Source organism: Pollicipes pollicipes, unplaced genomic scaffold (assembly GCF_011947565.3).
Source record: "Pollicipes pollicipes isolate AB1234 unplaced genomic scaffold, Ppol_2.1 Scaffold_4881;HRSCAF=5763_pilon_pilon_pilon, whole genome shotgun sequence".
NCBI lineage: Eukaryota > Metazoa > Arthropoda > Thecostraca > Pollicipedomorpha > Pollicipedidae > Pollicipes > Pollicipes pollicipes.
In genome coordinates, this window is record NW_023596576.1 from 41,726,860 (window position 1) to 41,742,088 (window position 15,229).

Consider the following 15,229-nt stretch of genomic DNA (forward strand, 5'->3'; position numbering starts at 1 on the left):
CAGTTGAGACCGTGTTTGAAACGAAGATTACTTAAGAACACAAGCTTTTGGCATGTATATTTTAAAACCAATAGTTACACGTTCATGATAAATCAACGCCCGCTTATCCCACGGCCTCTTCATCCTACACATCCGCTGAACACAAAAACAACACGCGCCAGCGTCGCCATCGTCACCAGCGCCGCCCGTCGCGGCGCGTCTCAGTTGTCGCCGCCTAATTGGCAGCCAACGGGCGGCGCCGCGCCGGCCAGGAAGCTGGCGTCGCCGTCCCAGCCGGGCGGCACGGCCACCAGCAGATGGTTCTTGTTGCTGCAGTCGGCCGGCTCGGCGACGGTGAGCAGCACGCGGTAGCCGGCCTCGGCCAGGTGCGCGGCGCGGTCCGAGTCGACCAGCGCCATGCAGACGCGGCCCTGCTGCGACTTGGCCGAGTCGTCGGCGTGCGTCTGGTCGGCGGCGTGGCCTAGCACGAGCCAGTCGCGTGGCGCGGCGCCCGTGCGCCGGCCGGCCGCGCTGCGCGGGTAGCGCACCGGGCCGAAGTCGTGCACGGCGCCGTAGCAGCAGGGGCAGCAGAGCAGCGCCGCGCCGGCCGCCAGGCAGTGCTCCACCACCAGGTCGGTGGCCACCCCGCACGCGTGCAGCGCCACGCCCAGCTGGAAGGCGCCGCGGTAGAACTCCATGTTGCACTGGTACAGGCTGACATTGGTGAGACCGAGCGCGGCGATGCGGTGCTGGGCCCGCTGCAGCGACTCCTCCTTGTTTTCGACCAGCACAACGCTGCAGGCGGGCAGCAGGACGGCCAGCAGCAGGCCCAGATGGCCGCCGCCGCAGCAGAAGTCCACGAGCGTGTCGCCGGGCCGCGCGGCGCGCACTGCCAGCCAGGCCAGGTTCTCCAGCTGGTGCTGCTTGCGGTGGAGGCGGGTGGCAGGAAGGCCGCCCTCGGCCGGGCTGGCGGCCGCCGGCAGCGCGTCCCAGTCGAGCCGGAGCCGGCCGTGGCCCGGGTGCGCCGCCACGCGGCTGCCGAACTGCGCCGCTTCCAGCCGGTCCAGCGCCGCCGACACGTCAGACTGCACGGTGAACAGGCGGCTCTTGGGCTTGTAGCGCGCCGGATCCTTCTTGTACAGGCTCTGCGGCGGCACGCGCGGCAGCAGCAGCCGGAGTGGCGGGCCGGGCGGCCGCGCGCTCCCCGCCGGGAACGTCGCGTCCCAGACGTCCGGCAGGCCGGCCACGGCCGCCACCGCCCGCAGCCAGCCGAGCGTGGCCGGCGCCGCCTCCTCCAGACGCAGACCGTGCGGCTCCAGCGCCTCCTGCACGACGCGCACGCACGGGTACAGCAGCAGGTCGCTGATGGTCAGCACGTGGCCCTCCGCGTACGTGTGCCGCACGCACTGTAACGACGTGCGGTGGTCGCCGCTCTTCCAATTCCGTGCCCGGCCTCCGAACGCCTGCTCCTGCTTCCAGACGTTGTGCACGCGCAGCGGCTGCTGCATGTGGTGCTCGAACTGCAGCAGCTCGGGCGGCACCGTAAACGGCTGGGCGCCGCTCGGATCGGTGCCGAGTGAGGCCAGGTCAGCAATGACTGAGGTTGGGTCAGTATTGGCTGAAGCGGGGCCAGTATTGGCTGAAGCTGGGTCGGTATTGGCTAAGGCCGAGTGAGTATTGGCTGACGCTGGGGCAGTATTGGCTGAGGCTGTGTCAGTACTGGCTGAAGCTGATTTGATACTGGGTAAGGCCGAGTCAGTATTAGCTGGTGCTGGGGCAGTACTGACTGAGGCTGGGTCAGCATTGGCTAATACCAATTCACTTTTGGCTGAGGCCGGCTCAGCATTGGCTGAGATCGGGTCAGCATGGACGAGGGCCGTCTGGGGACCGATGGCAGCCGGAGGAACGACTTCTTCCGAGTCAACACGGTCGGCGTCGCTCTCAGGACCGTCTCCGACCGGACCTGCGACGCCCGCCTCCGGAGCGACGGCCACCAGCACGCGGCGCACGGCGGCCGGCACGTCGCGCTCGCAGAACCTCGTCCACAGCGAGGCGTCGGCGGGCGGCGCCAGCGTGCCGCGCCGGAAGCCAAGCAGGCTGTCGTCGCGGCGGCAGTAGTGCGTGTCGCCGGGCCGTCGCAGCCGGTCGACGGTGCGCACGGCGCGCCGCACCACGGCGCACAGGCCGGCCACGCACAGCCGCTCGGCCGGCACATGGGCGGCCGGCAGGCGGCAGGCGGCCACGGCGGCCGGCAGCCGAGCCTCGGTCACAGCCGGGCCCGGCAGGCGCACGCGCACGGCCGGGCCGGCGCCGTCCGGCGGCTGGCGCCACACCACCGGCCGTAGCCAGCCGGCCGGTACACCAGCGGCCAGCAGTGTGAAGAGTCCGGCGGCCGTCTCCACCGGCACCAGGCCGCTATCGTCCAGACACGGCAGGTAGATCTGTAGCCCGTCGTACGCCGACAGCACCTCGCCGTCCTCCTCCAGCGGCCCCAGCCTGTCAGCGGCGTCACAGGCGTGCGGGTCAGGAGCGCAGACCGCAGGTAGGCGGGGCAGAAACCCGATTCGCCGTCGTGGGAACAGATGGAAGTTGTCGGGCCGTCGCCAGAAAAAGTCTGATCAAAGTTACGACGCGGCTTTCTAGACAAATGGCTGCATCCAATGTCAGACACTATCTTTCAAAACCTTAAGCATATTTCCACACCAGAACATCTAGAATGTGTGAAAATACTAAAACCTTAGTGACACACCCTCCTACACGCGAGATTGGAGACCCGTCAACATAGCCACTGTCGAGCCACTCGCAGCATATCTGCGTCCAACGATTCCGTGGCACCGATTTCATCGAGCCATGCATCCTTCCCTGGTGCATCAATTAAACGTCTATTCAATATAAAATACTTGCGCGTCACATGGAGAAAATGGTGCCAGAATATGCACAATATCTGAAATGAGTCTTTATTCTTCTCTCGCATACTTATATCACGCCTGTTCATTACTATAACATACAAATTCCGGTACAATTGCGACCTTTTTGCTCTCAATACTGCCATGCTCCGAGGGTGCAAGGTGGAAAGCCTGATTCAGGATCCGCAAGTAACGAAAGCACCATTTCACACACTGTTAGGTCAACAGGCCAGCTGTTTACTATCAGCAAAGTTTAGCCTACCTGGTCGTCATGTCGCGCTATACTTGTGAGGCGAGCTGGCGCTGTATCTTGCTGAGCGCGCCGCGCTCCAGCTGGTGCTGGCGCACGATCACCACCGCGCCAGAGAGCAGCGCCGAGCCGAGCGCGGCCGCCTCCAGCAGCCAGAACTGGCGTTCCCCGAGCCGCCCGATCTCAGCACACCTGGCGGCAGGACCGCACGTTACAGGCCCGGGGCACGGAGCGGGTGAGGGACGGACCGACGTGACGCCCGGGCGATGCCGGCCTGAGCACGAACAGGGTGACGACGGACGCCGCTACACAGGCGACTGACGGGTCCCTGTGAGAGGACCGGGTGACGACGGACGCCGCTACACAGGCGACTGACGGGTCCCTGTGAGAGGACCGGGTGACGACGGACGCCGCTCCACAGGCGACTGACGGGTCCATGTGAGCGGACAGGGTGACGACGGACGCCGCTCCACAGGCAACTGACGGGTGCATGTGAGCGGACAGGGTGACGACGGACGCCGCTCCACAGGCGACTGACGGGTCCATGTGAGCGGACAGGATGACGACGGACGCCGCTCCACAGGCAACTGACGGGTCCATATGAGTGGACAGGGTGACGACGGGACGCCGCTCCACAGGCAACTGACGGGTCCATGTGAGCGGACAGGGTGACGACGGACGCCGCTCCACAGGCGATTGACGGGTCCATGTGAGCGGACAGGATGACGACGGACACCACTCCACAGGCGACTGACGGGTCCGTGTGAGTGGACAGCGTGGCAACAGATGCCGCTCCACAGGCGACTGACGGGTCCCTGTGAGCCTGTGAGCGGACAGGGTGACGACAGACGCCGCTCCACAGGCAACTGATGGGTCCCAGTGAGCAGACAGGGTGACGAATGGCTAGAACCAGGAATGCACAGCCAGAACAGTACTGACGCACAGGAGCGATGTCTTCGGTGTCTGGGTGCCAGCAACCCACACTGCTCACCACATCAAACAATGGAATGACTGTGTTCTAACAATGACTGATGAAACAAGTCTGCAGGTTTCGCACTTACCCGCGGACAGCTTTCCCAGACCTCTCACACTTGAGAACTTCTATGTGCAAGTTATTTGCACACTCTGGTATGATTGCACTGGCTTTTTCAAAATCTGTGAAAAGAGGTTGAGATAGAAACCATGGGCTGGTCATATGATGCGCTTCATTAATTATCATGGTTGCGGCCACCATTATCCACTAATGCATTTATGATCAAGTTGCAACCCTGTTATGCTTTGGATAACCAAGGCAATGTCAAGCTGGTTTCACAACAGAGATGTCCGTGGGAGTCAGTCAGTCAGTCAGTCATGCAGAGGGATGTCAGTTTTGACCACACTGTTTGGTACCCTTGTCCCAGCTACCATGCCCCCAGCAGCAGCAGTGCACATTCATCCCTGTCAGAAACACTAAGTGACAGGCAAACATGAGAATAGGTCCACATTGAGATGAGGGTCGAACCTGAGCAAAGGCGACACTGTTCAGTGATAGAGAATGTCTCCCGCTGCCAGCAGGGTGCTGGAGGTGGCGATGAACTGTTGCTTGTCAAGAGGGGTGCAGCAGAAACAGCTGGCAACCTTCTGCTCCTCCCAATGCTTGGTGTCAAGATGTTCTCCAGTAGCACAATGACGATACTCACACTGTGGATATGGGGGAGAAAACATGGTGTTAAACTTCTTATTTCAGGCTTAAAGAGGCCACAGTAATTACAAATTTGTGTCACATGGGCAGAACAGCTATGTATTTTCTGTCTTTGTCTTTCTGTCAACCATGAGCAGGCAACCAGGAGGGCATCTCCTGATCACAAAACAATTCCAATTAGTTGGTTTCATTGTTTTCTATAATAAAAACCCTCCATCTAACTGTGCCAGACATTGAAACAACATATAAGGTAGAAGTCTCTAGGCATCCTCATTGGCCCTTCTTACCAGGGCACATGTGTGAGCCTAGGGACAGATAGCAACAAAATATAACCCAATGCCCAGAAGATCCAATATAAAAATGAGGATTATTATATCTTACCACTAATCAAAGCACCAAATTACAAAACCAGTACAAACTCAATATTCAGACATGAGAAGGCCTTCCCACATGCAGAGTTCATTTCCCTGCCAGTTTCATTCATGGTAATTCTATGGCTAGTGAGCTTGAATAATCCCAAAAGCATTTCTGTGTGGTAAAACAGATTTTCAGCCTGAGTTTTTCACCAGTGAGCATTGACAAAATGTTTAATGAGGAGTGCTTTTATGACATGTTTTCTGACCACATGCCAAAGTGGGTAAAGTTATGTTCTGGTTTGCTTACAACCAACCAAAAGAAATAATGGTGAGAAAGCTCATGTGGTGTGTGGAAGCCATGGCATGACATATCCATACCCTGAGGATGTTTATAGGACAACTAATTAAAAACTCATTCAGTGTCACCTGCAGTCCTATTACCAGACTTGTTCACACATTGCTCTTATCTGTCTAACAACAAAATAACACAACTGATAACACTTAAGTGTGTGTGCACTAAGTATAATTTTGCTTTGCTCAAATTCTGGCACATAACCACACTCAAGTGCTGTGCCCAAAGAACTAATTTGTCTGGGAATTACAGTGGCCAGCATAATGCTATGCAAAATGCTCACAGCATGGTGCAAAGGTTCAATTTAACACCTTTGGTCTGGTCTGAGTTCAGACCACAAGTCTGGGGTTCACCATATCAGTGAGGAGTAGGCATCCATCACACTTAATGGATTTGTTTTGCAGACTGGCCTGCATTTGATGCTGGTGAAAACAGAACGGAAAATCTTAACCACGAAAGTATTCCAGGTACATGGAGTTGAATAAAGGGAACATATAACCCTTCAAGGAATCCACTGCTGACGCATGCATTGTGACCAAATCTCCATGCAAGGTAGGCGAGAGGGCACTCACCACACGAGCAGAACGACCACAGCAAGCATGCGCCTTCTAGAGCACAATTCAATCATGTCTCAAATTCACAAAAGTCAGGCGAACAGGATCTTCATATTCAAACGGTCAAAACTATCTCTCAAGCCACACCATACGCTGCGTCCCCCAATTTATTTCATGAACAAGGGAAGTATAGAACCCGAAACAGAGCACACTCCGCTCCGAAGCTTCCGCATCATTGCCGCATCGTCACCAAAATGATTAGCCACGACCTTGATTAACGTAGTGTTCGAACTCACTGATAATTTCAAGGCAACGTCTTGGCTGTTAGGATATGATTGGTCAAAACTTAAAAGCCTGGCTTATTATTGGCCAAAAATACGGCACATCGCGCAAGCCAGCCACCCTGCATGCATAATTTCTCCTTGCTTGCCTGCTTGCTTGACAGCTTGCGCGAGGCATCCCTAAAACGAAGCAAATACAGATATGTATATATATATATATATATATATATTATTTAATATATATAAAAATTATATATATATATATATATATATATAAAGCAATCCACAATTACTCTTTCGGTTGCGTGTATGGAAACAGCCCTTATGTAATGTGTGTGTACCTAAGTGTCCGGCCGATCATGCACCCCTGCCTGTATTTGAGTCGACTTTGCTAGGCACTTCCTCTGAGGCGTGGCTGACAACCTCTGAGGAAAGCTTTGATATGAAGTGAATTCTCTCCAAAACCATGGGGCGCAAAACCCACCTTTTCCCAAACATTTCAAACCATTTTTCTCTTAAATAATGCTCAGGTGTCAAACTGCAATTGCTCGGAAGCCTACAGGGCATGACAGTTGACCTCTTACCCTTCCTGCCCAAGCTGAGAAAGACGCGGGTCACGGCTCATGACAACGATAGACTGTGATGAAATTTACAAGAATGATGCTCCCTTCTAACAAAACGGCATCAAGATACCTTGTTGACACAAAGTGGGCGCTATACCCAAAATTACGATTTTTGGCAAACCTTAGGGTTAAGCTTCTTTAGCCAAGTACTGGAGGCTGTATTTTACGATATCTATGCATACGTTAACGGCGCAGTAGAGACATGTTTTGGCTCTGGGCATTCACTTTAAAACTCATAATGGATGGTTAGCTTCGCGTAAGAGGTGTCTAGCTTTCGAGTTGTTACAATGATTAACTAGATATATGCTTCACTTTTGGCCTGCACTGTGGTTTTAGGGATTCATGGCAAACGATTCCCCTTGTTTTCAGTGTGTGGGTTAAGGAAATGATCAGCAGGACAGGAAAACTTATCTTCTTGCATCCATGGAGGAGGCCGTGGGGTATGGAGTCCATTTGTAGAGATGGTGGCTTCGGTGGACAATTGAAAACTAAGTATGTTATCTTATGTGAATTGTCTGTGTGGCTGTAGGTCTCTTAAGTCTTTGTTTCTTGCTGTTTTGCCCTCAAAGAAACTGTGCTGTATGCTTAAGGCAGGACAATTTCAACATGATTTACTTCAGCATGAATATAGTCAGTATGTTAGCTGTTGAAGGCATTTTAATAGAAATAAATCACCTGAAATGGTAATAAGACCATGACAAGAAACCTCTTGCAGTCAAAATGCAAATGTTAAATTTGCATGTACTCCTGATAGATTCAGGCACATGTATCCAACACCTTAATTGCCTATAATGTCCACCTCCCTGCCAGAGTAAGGTGTGGGCAATGCCATGCAGCCTCAGTAGGTCATTAGCTGAGTGTACCCTCAAACCGTAATTGCAATCACACACATACAACCATGCTGCCTGATCTTTACTCAGTTTTGACCACACATCAAGCTTGTAGCTGATAAATCATGCATAATATGTGTATTTAAACAAAAACAAGTTGCTTTTAGTTGAAAATTGGGAGGTGCTCATAATTTTCAGTGGCTCTGGCAGTAATCAATATCTTTCACTTTGACCCTCATATTGACAATGTAGTTGAATGGTGAGTATGGTGACTGTAGCATTAGGTATGTCATGTCTGGATATAAGAGGACCATAACCTAGATACCATCAGAAACTTGGTCTTTCATTCACATCATTCACAGTCACCCTTCTTACACAGCACAACTTTAAAACAATGTATATTACAATTTGGTTGCACAAGGTTCAAGGCACCCATTACCTGCAACTGGTTACATGTGCTCATGTTTTCCCAGATCAAGTTTCGCAGCTCTGCCCGAGCTGACCTTGTTCACTAAGACGCCATGTCCTCTTTGTGATGAGGCCCTGCAGGCTCTGGCTCCAGCCCTCAATGAGGTTTGTTTGTAATGACATTGTTCTTGTCAGGTGCAATGGTGGCTCCTTGCCAGTGTGTGCAGATATATTGGGCTCAACTGCTCCATATGTTTAGTGGTCATGAGTCTAAGCTTTGAGAGGCAATGCCTTTGATGCTGCCACATGGGTTAGACGAGTGCAGAAATGACGTGGTTTGCACTGCAACCTCCATAAACCAAGGTATGTGCTGAAATGCGTCGCTCGTGGCCCTGCGAGAAGCCAGAGTTATACTGTCTGTGTAACTGCTCCGGCATCGGAACAGGATATTCACTGGGAAATGTTTTGTCTTGTTTGCGTGGAGTGTAACTCATCACCGATCACGACTATCCGATCCCCTCGAACTCTTCCCACTAGCGACTGAGTTTTAGCGATCGTGATCACCATTGAAAGCATCACTGGTTGACGGTGCTGATTACCAACTCATGTCGTTCTCTCCTCCTGCTAGGTATCTCTTCGCAAGGTGGACATCACACTCCCAGAGAACAAACAATGGCACAAGCTTTACCGCTACGATATACCGGTGTTTCATTTCAATGGCGCTTTTCTTATGAAACACCGGGGTGACCTGCGTACTCTCTCCAAAGCGCTGGAGTCATGGAAGGCTTCATTACGAGCTTAGACAACTGTACCATCAGTAATGAAAACCGGACGATTGATGTGTGTTAGGACCCAGGCGCAGGATAAGTACGAGCAGAATGATCAGAAGATCAGATGAGGAGATTCTTCTGATCCAGGTTATGGCTAAGCCATTGTGAAGACCAGTGCACTTGTGTCTGTATGTATTAAAATGTGAATTGCAGTTTGCAAGAATACGAGCTCTTGCATTTTTAACTCGCGTGCAAACATCTGGAATTCAAACATCTACGAGCTACGTGCGATAAAGCACCTCATGACTGCTGCCATAGAATTCATTACAAGCAAACCAATGCGGGAAACCTCGAACGACAGCACAGAACATCTTACGGTCATCTCAAAGACAAATAGCACCCATCGATAGCACACTTCGTTTCAGACTTACGCGGAATCCGCACTAAATGTCAAAATCCCAATCTTATATCCAACATACGGTTTTCTGTACCCAAGATTGATTCAATCTTGGGATGCAAGATGCCTTTCAGAATTAAGCTCAAGGGTCCGGGATCTGAACTCGCTTTGCATTCATGTCGATTGCCGAATGATCCATCCGGGTTTTCTTCCCATCCCGCCTCAACTGACAGATGGATGCAGCGAGACGGCGTGGCCCATTCAACACCACAAATATCCCACGCTCAAAAGATAATGTATTGCTTACCAAAGAGCTTAACCAAACGATCGTGCGACACCCCAAATGACAACTCACTTGCTCAGCAACGAAACGGACGAAGGGGATAAAACAGGCTGCGGCGACTCCCGATGCCAGCCTCGCAGATCAAGAGCATATCACCCTGCGTCGTTTGAAGACGTCAGTGAGCGCAGCTGCAGCGCGTAGCTCACACAAGTATTAGTATCTTAACCATAATGCCAAGCCATCTCATGTATTTCGTTTGCCGTGAAACAAACACCTAGAACGGAGTCACGTGTCGGGCCGTACGTGCATCAGCTGCCCGATCGGGTGTTGTATGCCTGGTGCGCTTGGTTCAGCGGGTTTTGGGGAGACTTATTCCATTCCTTGGACAGGAGGTGCTTCAGCTGCGATAGCCGCATGCCCGGGTTTTCTTGCTTGAGTCGAGGCAGCGCCTCCTCCTCGTACGCCTTGAACGCCGCCTTCATTCGCCGCTCCGGGTGTCGGTCGGCGTCGTCCCCACCGCCAACACTGAACACACGGACACAGTGGGGATGGTGGGATCAATCATTAGACCCCAACGACACATTTCAATCGGGGTATGTCAATCTCCGATTAACCATAATTTACACAAAGTGGCGAGTAATCAATATGAGACATGATGATTTTACGTTTTTATATTTTTATATTTTGCACGACACCCATGCGGCCGCATTTATGACTCGCCGGAGGAGCGGGGCCTGAGGGCATGTGGGGCACGCCCAAACGTCTTAGGCATTATGCCGCAATTAAGTAGTAACAATAGCTTTTTAATACATTTTGCGCACAAACTGCAGGGCAATGCGATTTGGCGAACGAGGAGTCTCGTCTTTTTGTCGACATTTTATTAGTCGGGATATGCGTACAGTCGCTAGATCACGCCCGCTTTGAAGAATATACATTCTAAGGGGCTAAAGTGCATTGTTTACTAAGTTTTATTACTGACCTCTCCGGCGTCAAAGCCTAGTGGCAGCCCTTTCCCGCTACCAACGGAGATAGCACGTCCGTACACCGAGTGTTGGAGGGAAAATTCGGCCTTTATGGTGGAACTCGTAATCTTAGACCGGGATTGGTGTACTGTTGATCGATAAGATGCTATCCTTGCATTTGTGGATTATTATATTGAGTAGAGACATTATATGTACACTTCAAATCATTTTACCTTACAAAGTTTCAAAGTCTAATTATGATACATTCTAGGCCGCGTCCCAAGAACTGATTAGACATCTCAGTCCCGAACTCTTAAGACATTTTGTGGCACAGTTCGTTCGGAGTTTCATCAGCAACGATAACAGGGGCGAGAAATAACTAACTCAATGATAGGTGCCACGTGTACTGGCGAAGCCGTCTGCGCGCTTGAACACCATGGGCGTTAATGTGAAGCCACGTAGTGTGAAATGATGGGCTGAACTTAGACGGGACGTAATTCTGTCGTCCAGAGGCACAAAGGCCTAAGCGTGATCTTTCGAAAATCGGGTGCTCAGCAGGAGACGGCAAAACCATGAAAGAGAACATTTATCAAATTAAGACATCGATTTCTATTCAGTTGGGAAGGCGAGGGGTCAAGCCCCTCGTCCTAACCCACAACTTTGAGAAAAATATGGGCAAAATCTGGGGAGAAACCCGCTTGTTGGCGCCTTTTAAGGGCAGATTCCGTCATTTTTTGGGCTCAGTCGTCCCCCTCAACCCCTTTGCAAAACTACGCCCCGGCTTTCAGGATTTGATTCTACTTGGCATCTTACATTATTGATTATATGACATTTAGCACGTCCGCATCTCGCCATTCACGAGATATTTGACACAAAGTTCGGGAGAAAGCAGCTCAACCGCACCGGCTCCGGCGAGCACGTTCGCCTGCAGACGGCGTGCGTGCTGGGTGGGAGAGCCGACGGCCGGGGCACCACCCACCTGAGAGCGGCGATCGCCTCCTCGACTGTGCGGGCCTCCACGCCCTCGGTCACCAGCCGGTTGACGTTCTCCTCGAGCGCGGCGGGCGTCTGGAGGACGGGCGTGGCTGCGTCCTTCTGGGCGGCGGGGCGCGAGGCGGCCGCACGCCGCTCCTGCTCCGCCTGCACCTGGCTACGCGTCACCTTGACGGCCGGCCGCTTCGCCGCCACCTGCTGCTGCAGCGCTGCCTCCTCCTGCTGCAGCAGCAGCGCCGCCTCCTGCTTCTTCTGCTGCTGCTCTGCCTTCTTGCGCTCTGCGTCCTCCTGGGGCGGACACGTGGGGTTGACAGATTGCGGTGCTGATGACACCATTGAGCTGACTTGTGTGATGATGCGTCACGCAATGAGAGGTAGAGATTGGGAAGTACTGAATGATTAAAATTAGTTCTCTTAAATTTTGCAACACATCAGGATATTAACAATCCATGACCAAGTAATATTAAAAGATCAATGCATTCATACTCACCTTTTTAGTTTGCTTTTTTACAACATGTTTAGCATCATCCTTCCAGTACTCATCATCTGCAGCCTTCTGCTTCCTCTCCTCAGCTTCTGCTTTGGCTGATGCTTTTTTGGCACGTGCAGCAGCAGATTTAGCATTCTCTCCCACAAATTTTTTGGGCATTTTTTGGGCCTGTAAATCTGGGAACCAACACATGTTTGTGAGCAGATGGTCACTAACCTGTGTACTAACAATCACCATTCAATCAGTCTGTATAATCAAACATGCAAATGCTAGATTTCACAACAAATGCCATTGACACCTATGCACATTATTCCCTTCCTTGAAGTCCATTAATTTCCTGGTGAGCTTTCAGGAGCACAGCCAGAACCTTGGTAAGCAGAGCTGGGGTGGGGGGGGGGGGGGGGGGCACCATGATCACAAACACCCCCTGCTGATGGAAGACATTTTGGCTCATTTGATTTGAGGAAGGCTGATGCTGGATTTGGCACACTTGATTTTAGAAAGTCTATTCACTTTGCTTTCTTTTCGTTTTCTCACTTTACTGAACCAGTATCCAGAACTACCATAACATGTGCTTTGGCTGAGTCTAGAAATCAGAAAAATGACTGCATCACATAACTGCCAGTGTGACTCATTTTATAACATTCCAGTAAACTCTTTTAAAACTGATAAAAGCCAGGAGAGTCATCCATTTTCCACATCCCTGCAGATATTGAGGGGCCCGCTGGATTGAACATAGATCACATCAAAATCCGCCTACATTTTCATTGATATTGTCAAACCATATCTACTTCAGGATGTTCCACATATCTTCAGAATTCATTAGCAGAAAATTAGCCAAAAGTCACTTTCAGCATGCCCCTGTAACTGTTCAGGGTAGAAGCAAAAGCACCGACGCATGGCGTTGCAGTCTCCATGGACCATAAGGCATCGGCCCCACCGCTAACATAGTGATATCCAATGAGCGGACACAATTGGGCATGAGAACAAAGTACCTCTGAATGCTTTATGTATCGCTTCTCATGATTCAAATAGTAAATTTGATGCAAACTGGAATGCCAGATGTTGGTGTTCTTGCTTTTCAGGACTGGAAGAGCACATGCTAGGATCTATTTTATATAGTCTTTAGCTCATTAATTCCACTTTCAGACCAGCCCACATAAATACTGGCTGTCATTCTGACCACACAGAAGCTGGGGCTACTTAGCCTGATGTGGCAGGCCCTCTGACCACAGCAGTTTGCCCCAGATGGATACAGGAACCCTCATTGACACAAAAATATATCTTATTGACGCAAGAGGTCCAATAACTGGCACAGAGCAGAGACACCTGTTGAGTGCAAGCCCCTGGCTGATGCTGGGGCCCCTCAATGTTTCAGGGGCCCTAACCACTGTAAATTGCTGGCCTGAGCCTTGTCCCTGACCAACAAGGCCTCCAGAGTCAGGATTGGCATCAAGCCAGCACTGTATTGTTGGTGGTCTCTGGCCAACATAGAGACCCACCTTTTTCTGGGGAGCCCCTGATTTGTGCAAGAGACCTTCTATCTGACACTTCAAGGCCTGCTGCTAGGGTCTGGAGCCCTTTTATGTAACCCCTGACCAGCCATTTGGTCCTCTGATCAGACCCCAATCATTGGTTATAGTCCCATCAGGAAATACAGGAGGGGATACTAGCTAACTGGTGCCACCTTGCATGTTTACTGGTGACTGGTGAACCCTGTGCCCCTGCCTATACTCCTGTCAGCTTTGACTAAAAACAATTGTTTGCCACCATTTGAGAAAATGTGCTGAAATTAACTACTTCCTTGGAAGTTACACCACCAATTTCCTCCATAACAAGTGAAGTCAATGTTGATTATGGGTATAAGCGATGACATAACTTTGCTTCACAGATTGTAGGATCCAATCAGAATATAGATGGAAAACTATGATCATGTCTTTAGGGAAAATACAGAATGTAATTTACACCCAAAATTATGGATACAAATTGTTCCTGTACAACTACAGTTGACATGCTCTCCACCTCTCCATTCCAGTAGTTGCAACAATTAAAAATTGAAAGGCTTGCATTTGTGCAAGCTTTGGTAACAAAAGAAATTATACCACTGGGAGGATGACGATTAAGGAGAGGGCAACATATCACACTATGTAGTGTTTTCAACAGCTCGCTTACTATTGACTGTTTGTTAACAGCTTGTGCAGTGGAACAAAATCTTGCATTTGTGTGAACTTAAGCCTATGATTAGTGTCACTCAGAAAAAAACCAACAAATAAGCATCAATCAATCTCAACCCTTGTCCCAGAATGCACAACACCAGATCCACATACTTTCATGGAGCCAGGTTGGTGCAAGACATGACATTTGGAGCGGCTGTTAGGAACATTAGGCAAACACCCCTACAGCGGGACACCTCATGTTACCTATGGGCACACCCTTGGGCAACTATGGATACATCCTAAAACCCCTAAATCTGGTGCGAAAGCATATCGTGGGGTATGATATGTTGGCAGTGGTTGGCCTCAATGGGTAGCTTGTCGCCTCATTGAAGGGAAGATTCTGGCTTTCCCAAGCAACCTGTCAACAGCCCCGCCACAATTCGCACGCTGGGTTCCACCAGGCAGAAATGTAACCCACCACACCTCCGACAGTCACGCTGACTGCCCGGATGTTATGCTTTTGCTGGGGATTGCTTTTTGCACGGAACGTTCGAGGTCGGAGGTTATGACGGCACTAAAACTCTGTCTTTAAGTTGCGATAGATCATTAACAGCATTTTTAGTGCATTTGGAGCTCAGTAAGACAAATATACTGAAATGCCTATTAGGATGATAGTTCAGCATGCTTTATGCCACCGATTTATTCGTGGTATTTGGGGATTTTTGCATCTTTGTTTTACCACAACTGGCGGTAGAGTTTGCTGATGGACTTTCGTGTACTTCGACTTAATCGTAAAAATACGTGGGCGCCATCAACCATTATCAAAGACACATTAAATTTATGACCATTTTTCATACATTGAATTTTTCATGTGAAAAAGCACCAGAAAAGTAGCATCACAAAAGGGTTGAGAGCAAAACTTGCATATGGAATGGCACTACTTTAGGTACTTCTTTTG

The 15,229-nt window shown here is 50.8% G+C and overlaps 2 protein-coding genes and 1 long non-coding RNA gene across 4 annotated transcripts; 1 reads left to right on the plus strand and 2 right to left on the minus strand.

Moving 5' to 3' along the window:
* Positions 1–40: 40 nt before the first annotated feature.
* Positions 41–6,303, minus strand: LOC119100400 (glutathione S-transferase C-terminal domain-containing protein homolog). The gene is made up of 7 exons (XM_037223499.1): positions 6,097–6,303; positions 4,637–4,815; positions 4,197–4,290; positions 3,166–3,327; positions 2,753–2,767; positions 2,353–2,475; positions 41–2,076 (listed from the first exon to the last, which is right to left on the minus strand). The coding sequence occupies exons 1-7, from the start codon at positions 6,150–6,152 to the stop codon at positions 201–203; spliced, it is 2,505 nt and encodes an 834-aa protein (XP_037079394.1). The 5' UTR covers positions 6,153–6,303; the 3' UTR covers positions 41–200.
* Positions 6,304–7,259: 956 nt separating this feature from the next.
* LOC119101384 (uncharacterized) lies at positions 7,260–9,234 on the plus strand. Its single transcript, XR_005094546.1, has 3 exons — positions 7,260–7,474; positions 8,286–8,385; positions 8,849–9,234. It is a non-coding gene; the product is annotated as an uncharacterized LOC119101384 (long non-coding RNA).
* A 429-nt stretch (positions 9,235–9,663) lies between these two features.
* LOC119101385 (coiled-coil domain-containing protein 124-A) lies at positions 9,664–14,828 on the minus strand. 2 transcript variants are annotated; one of them, XM_037224719.1, is made up of 4 exons: positions 14,755–14,828; positions 12,116–12,291; positions 11,612–11,913; positions 9,664–10,195 (listed from the first exon to the last, which is right to left on the minus strand). In XM_037224719.1, exons 2-4 carry the CDS (start codon positions 12,272–12,274, stop codon positions 9,979–9,981), a joined length of 678 nt encoding a protein of 225 aa, XP_037080614.1. In that variant the 5' UTR covers positions 12,275–12,291; positions 14,755–14,828; the 3' UTR covers positions 9,664–9,978. The 2 variants fall into 2 exon arrangements, with proteins under 2 accessions (XP_037080614.1, XP_037080613.1); XM_037224718.1 differs by having other exon boundaries at positions 14,750–14,796.
* Positions 14,829–15,229: the final 401 nt, after the last annotated feature.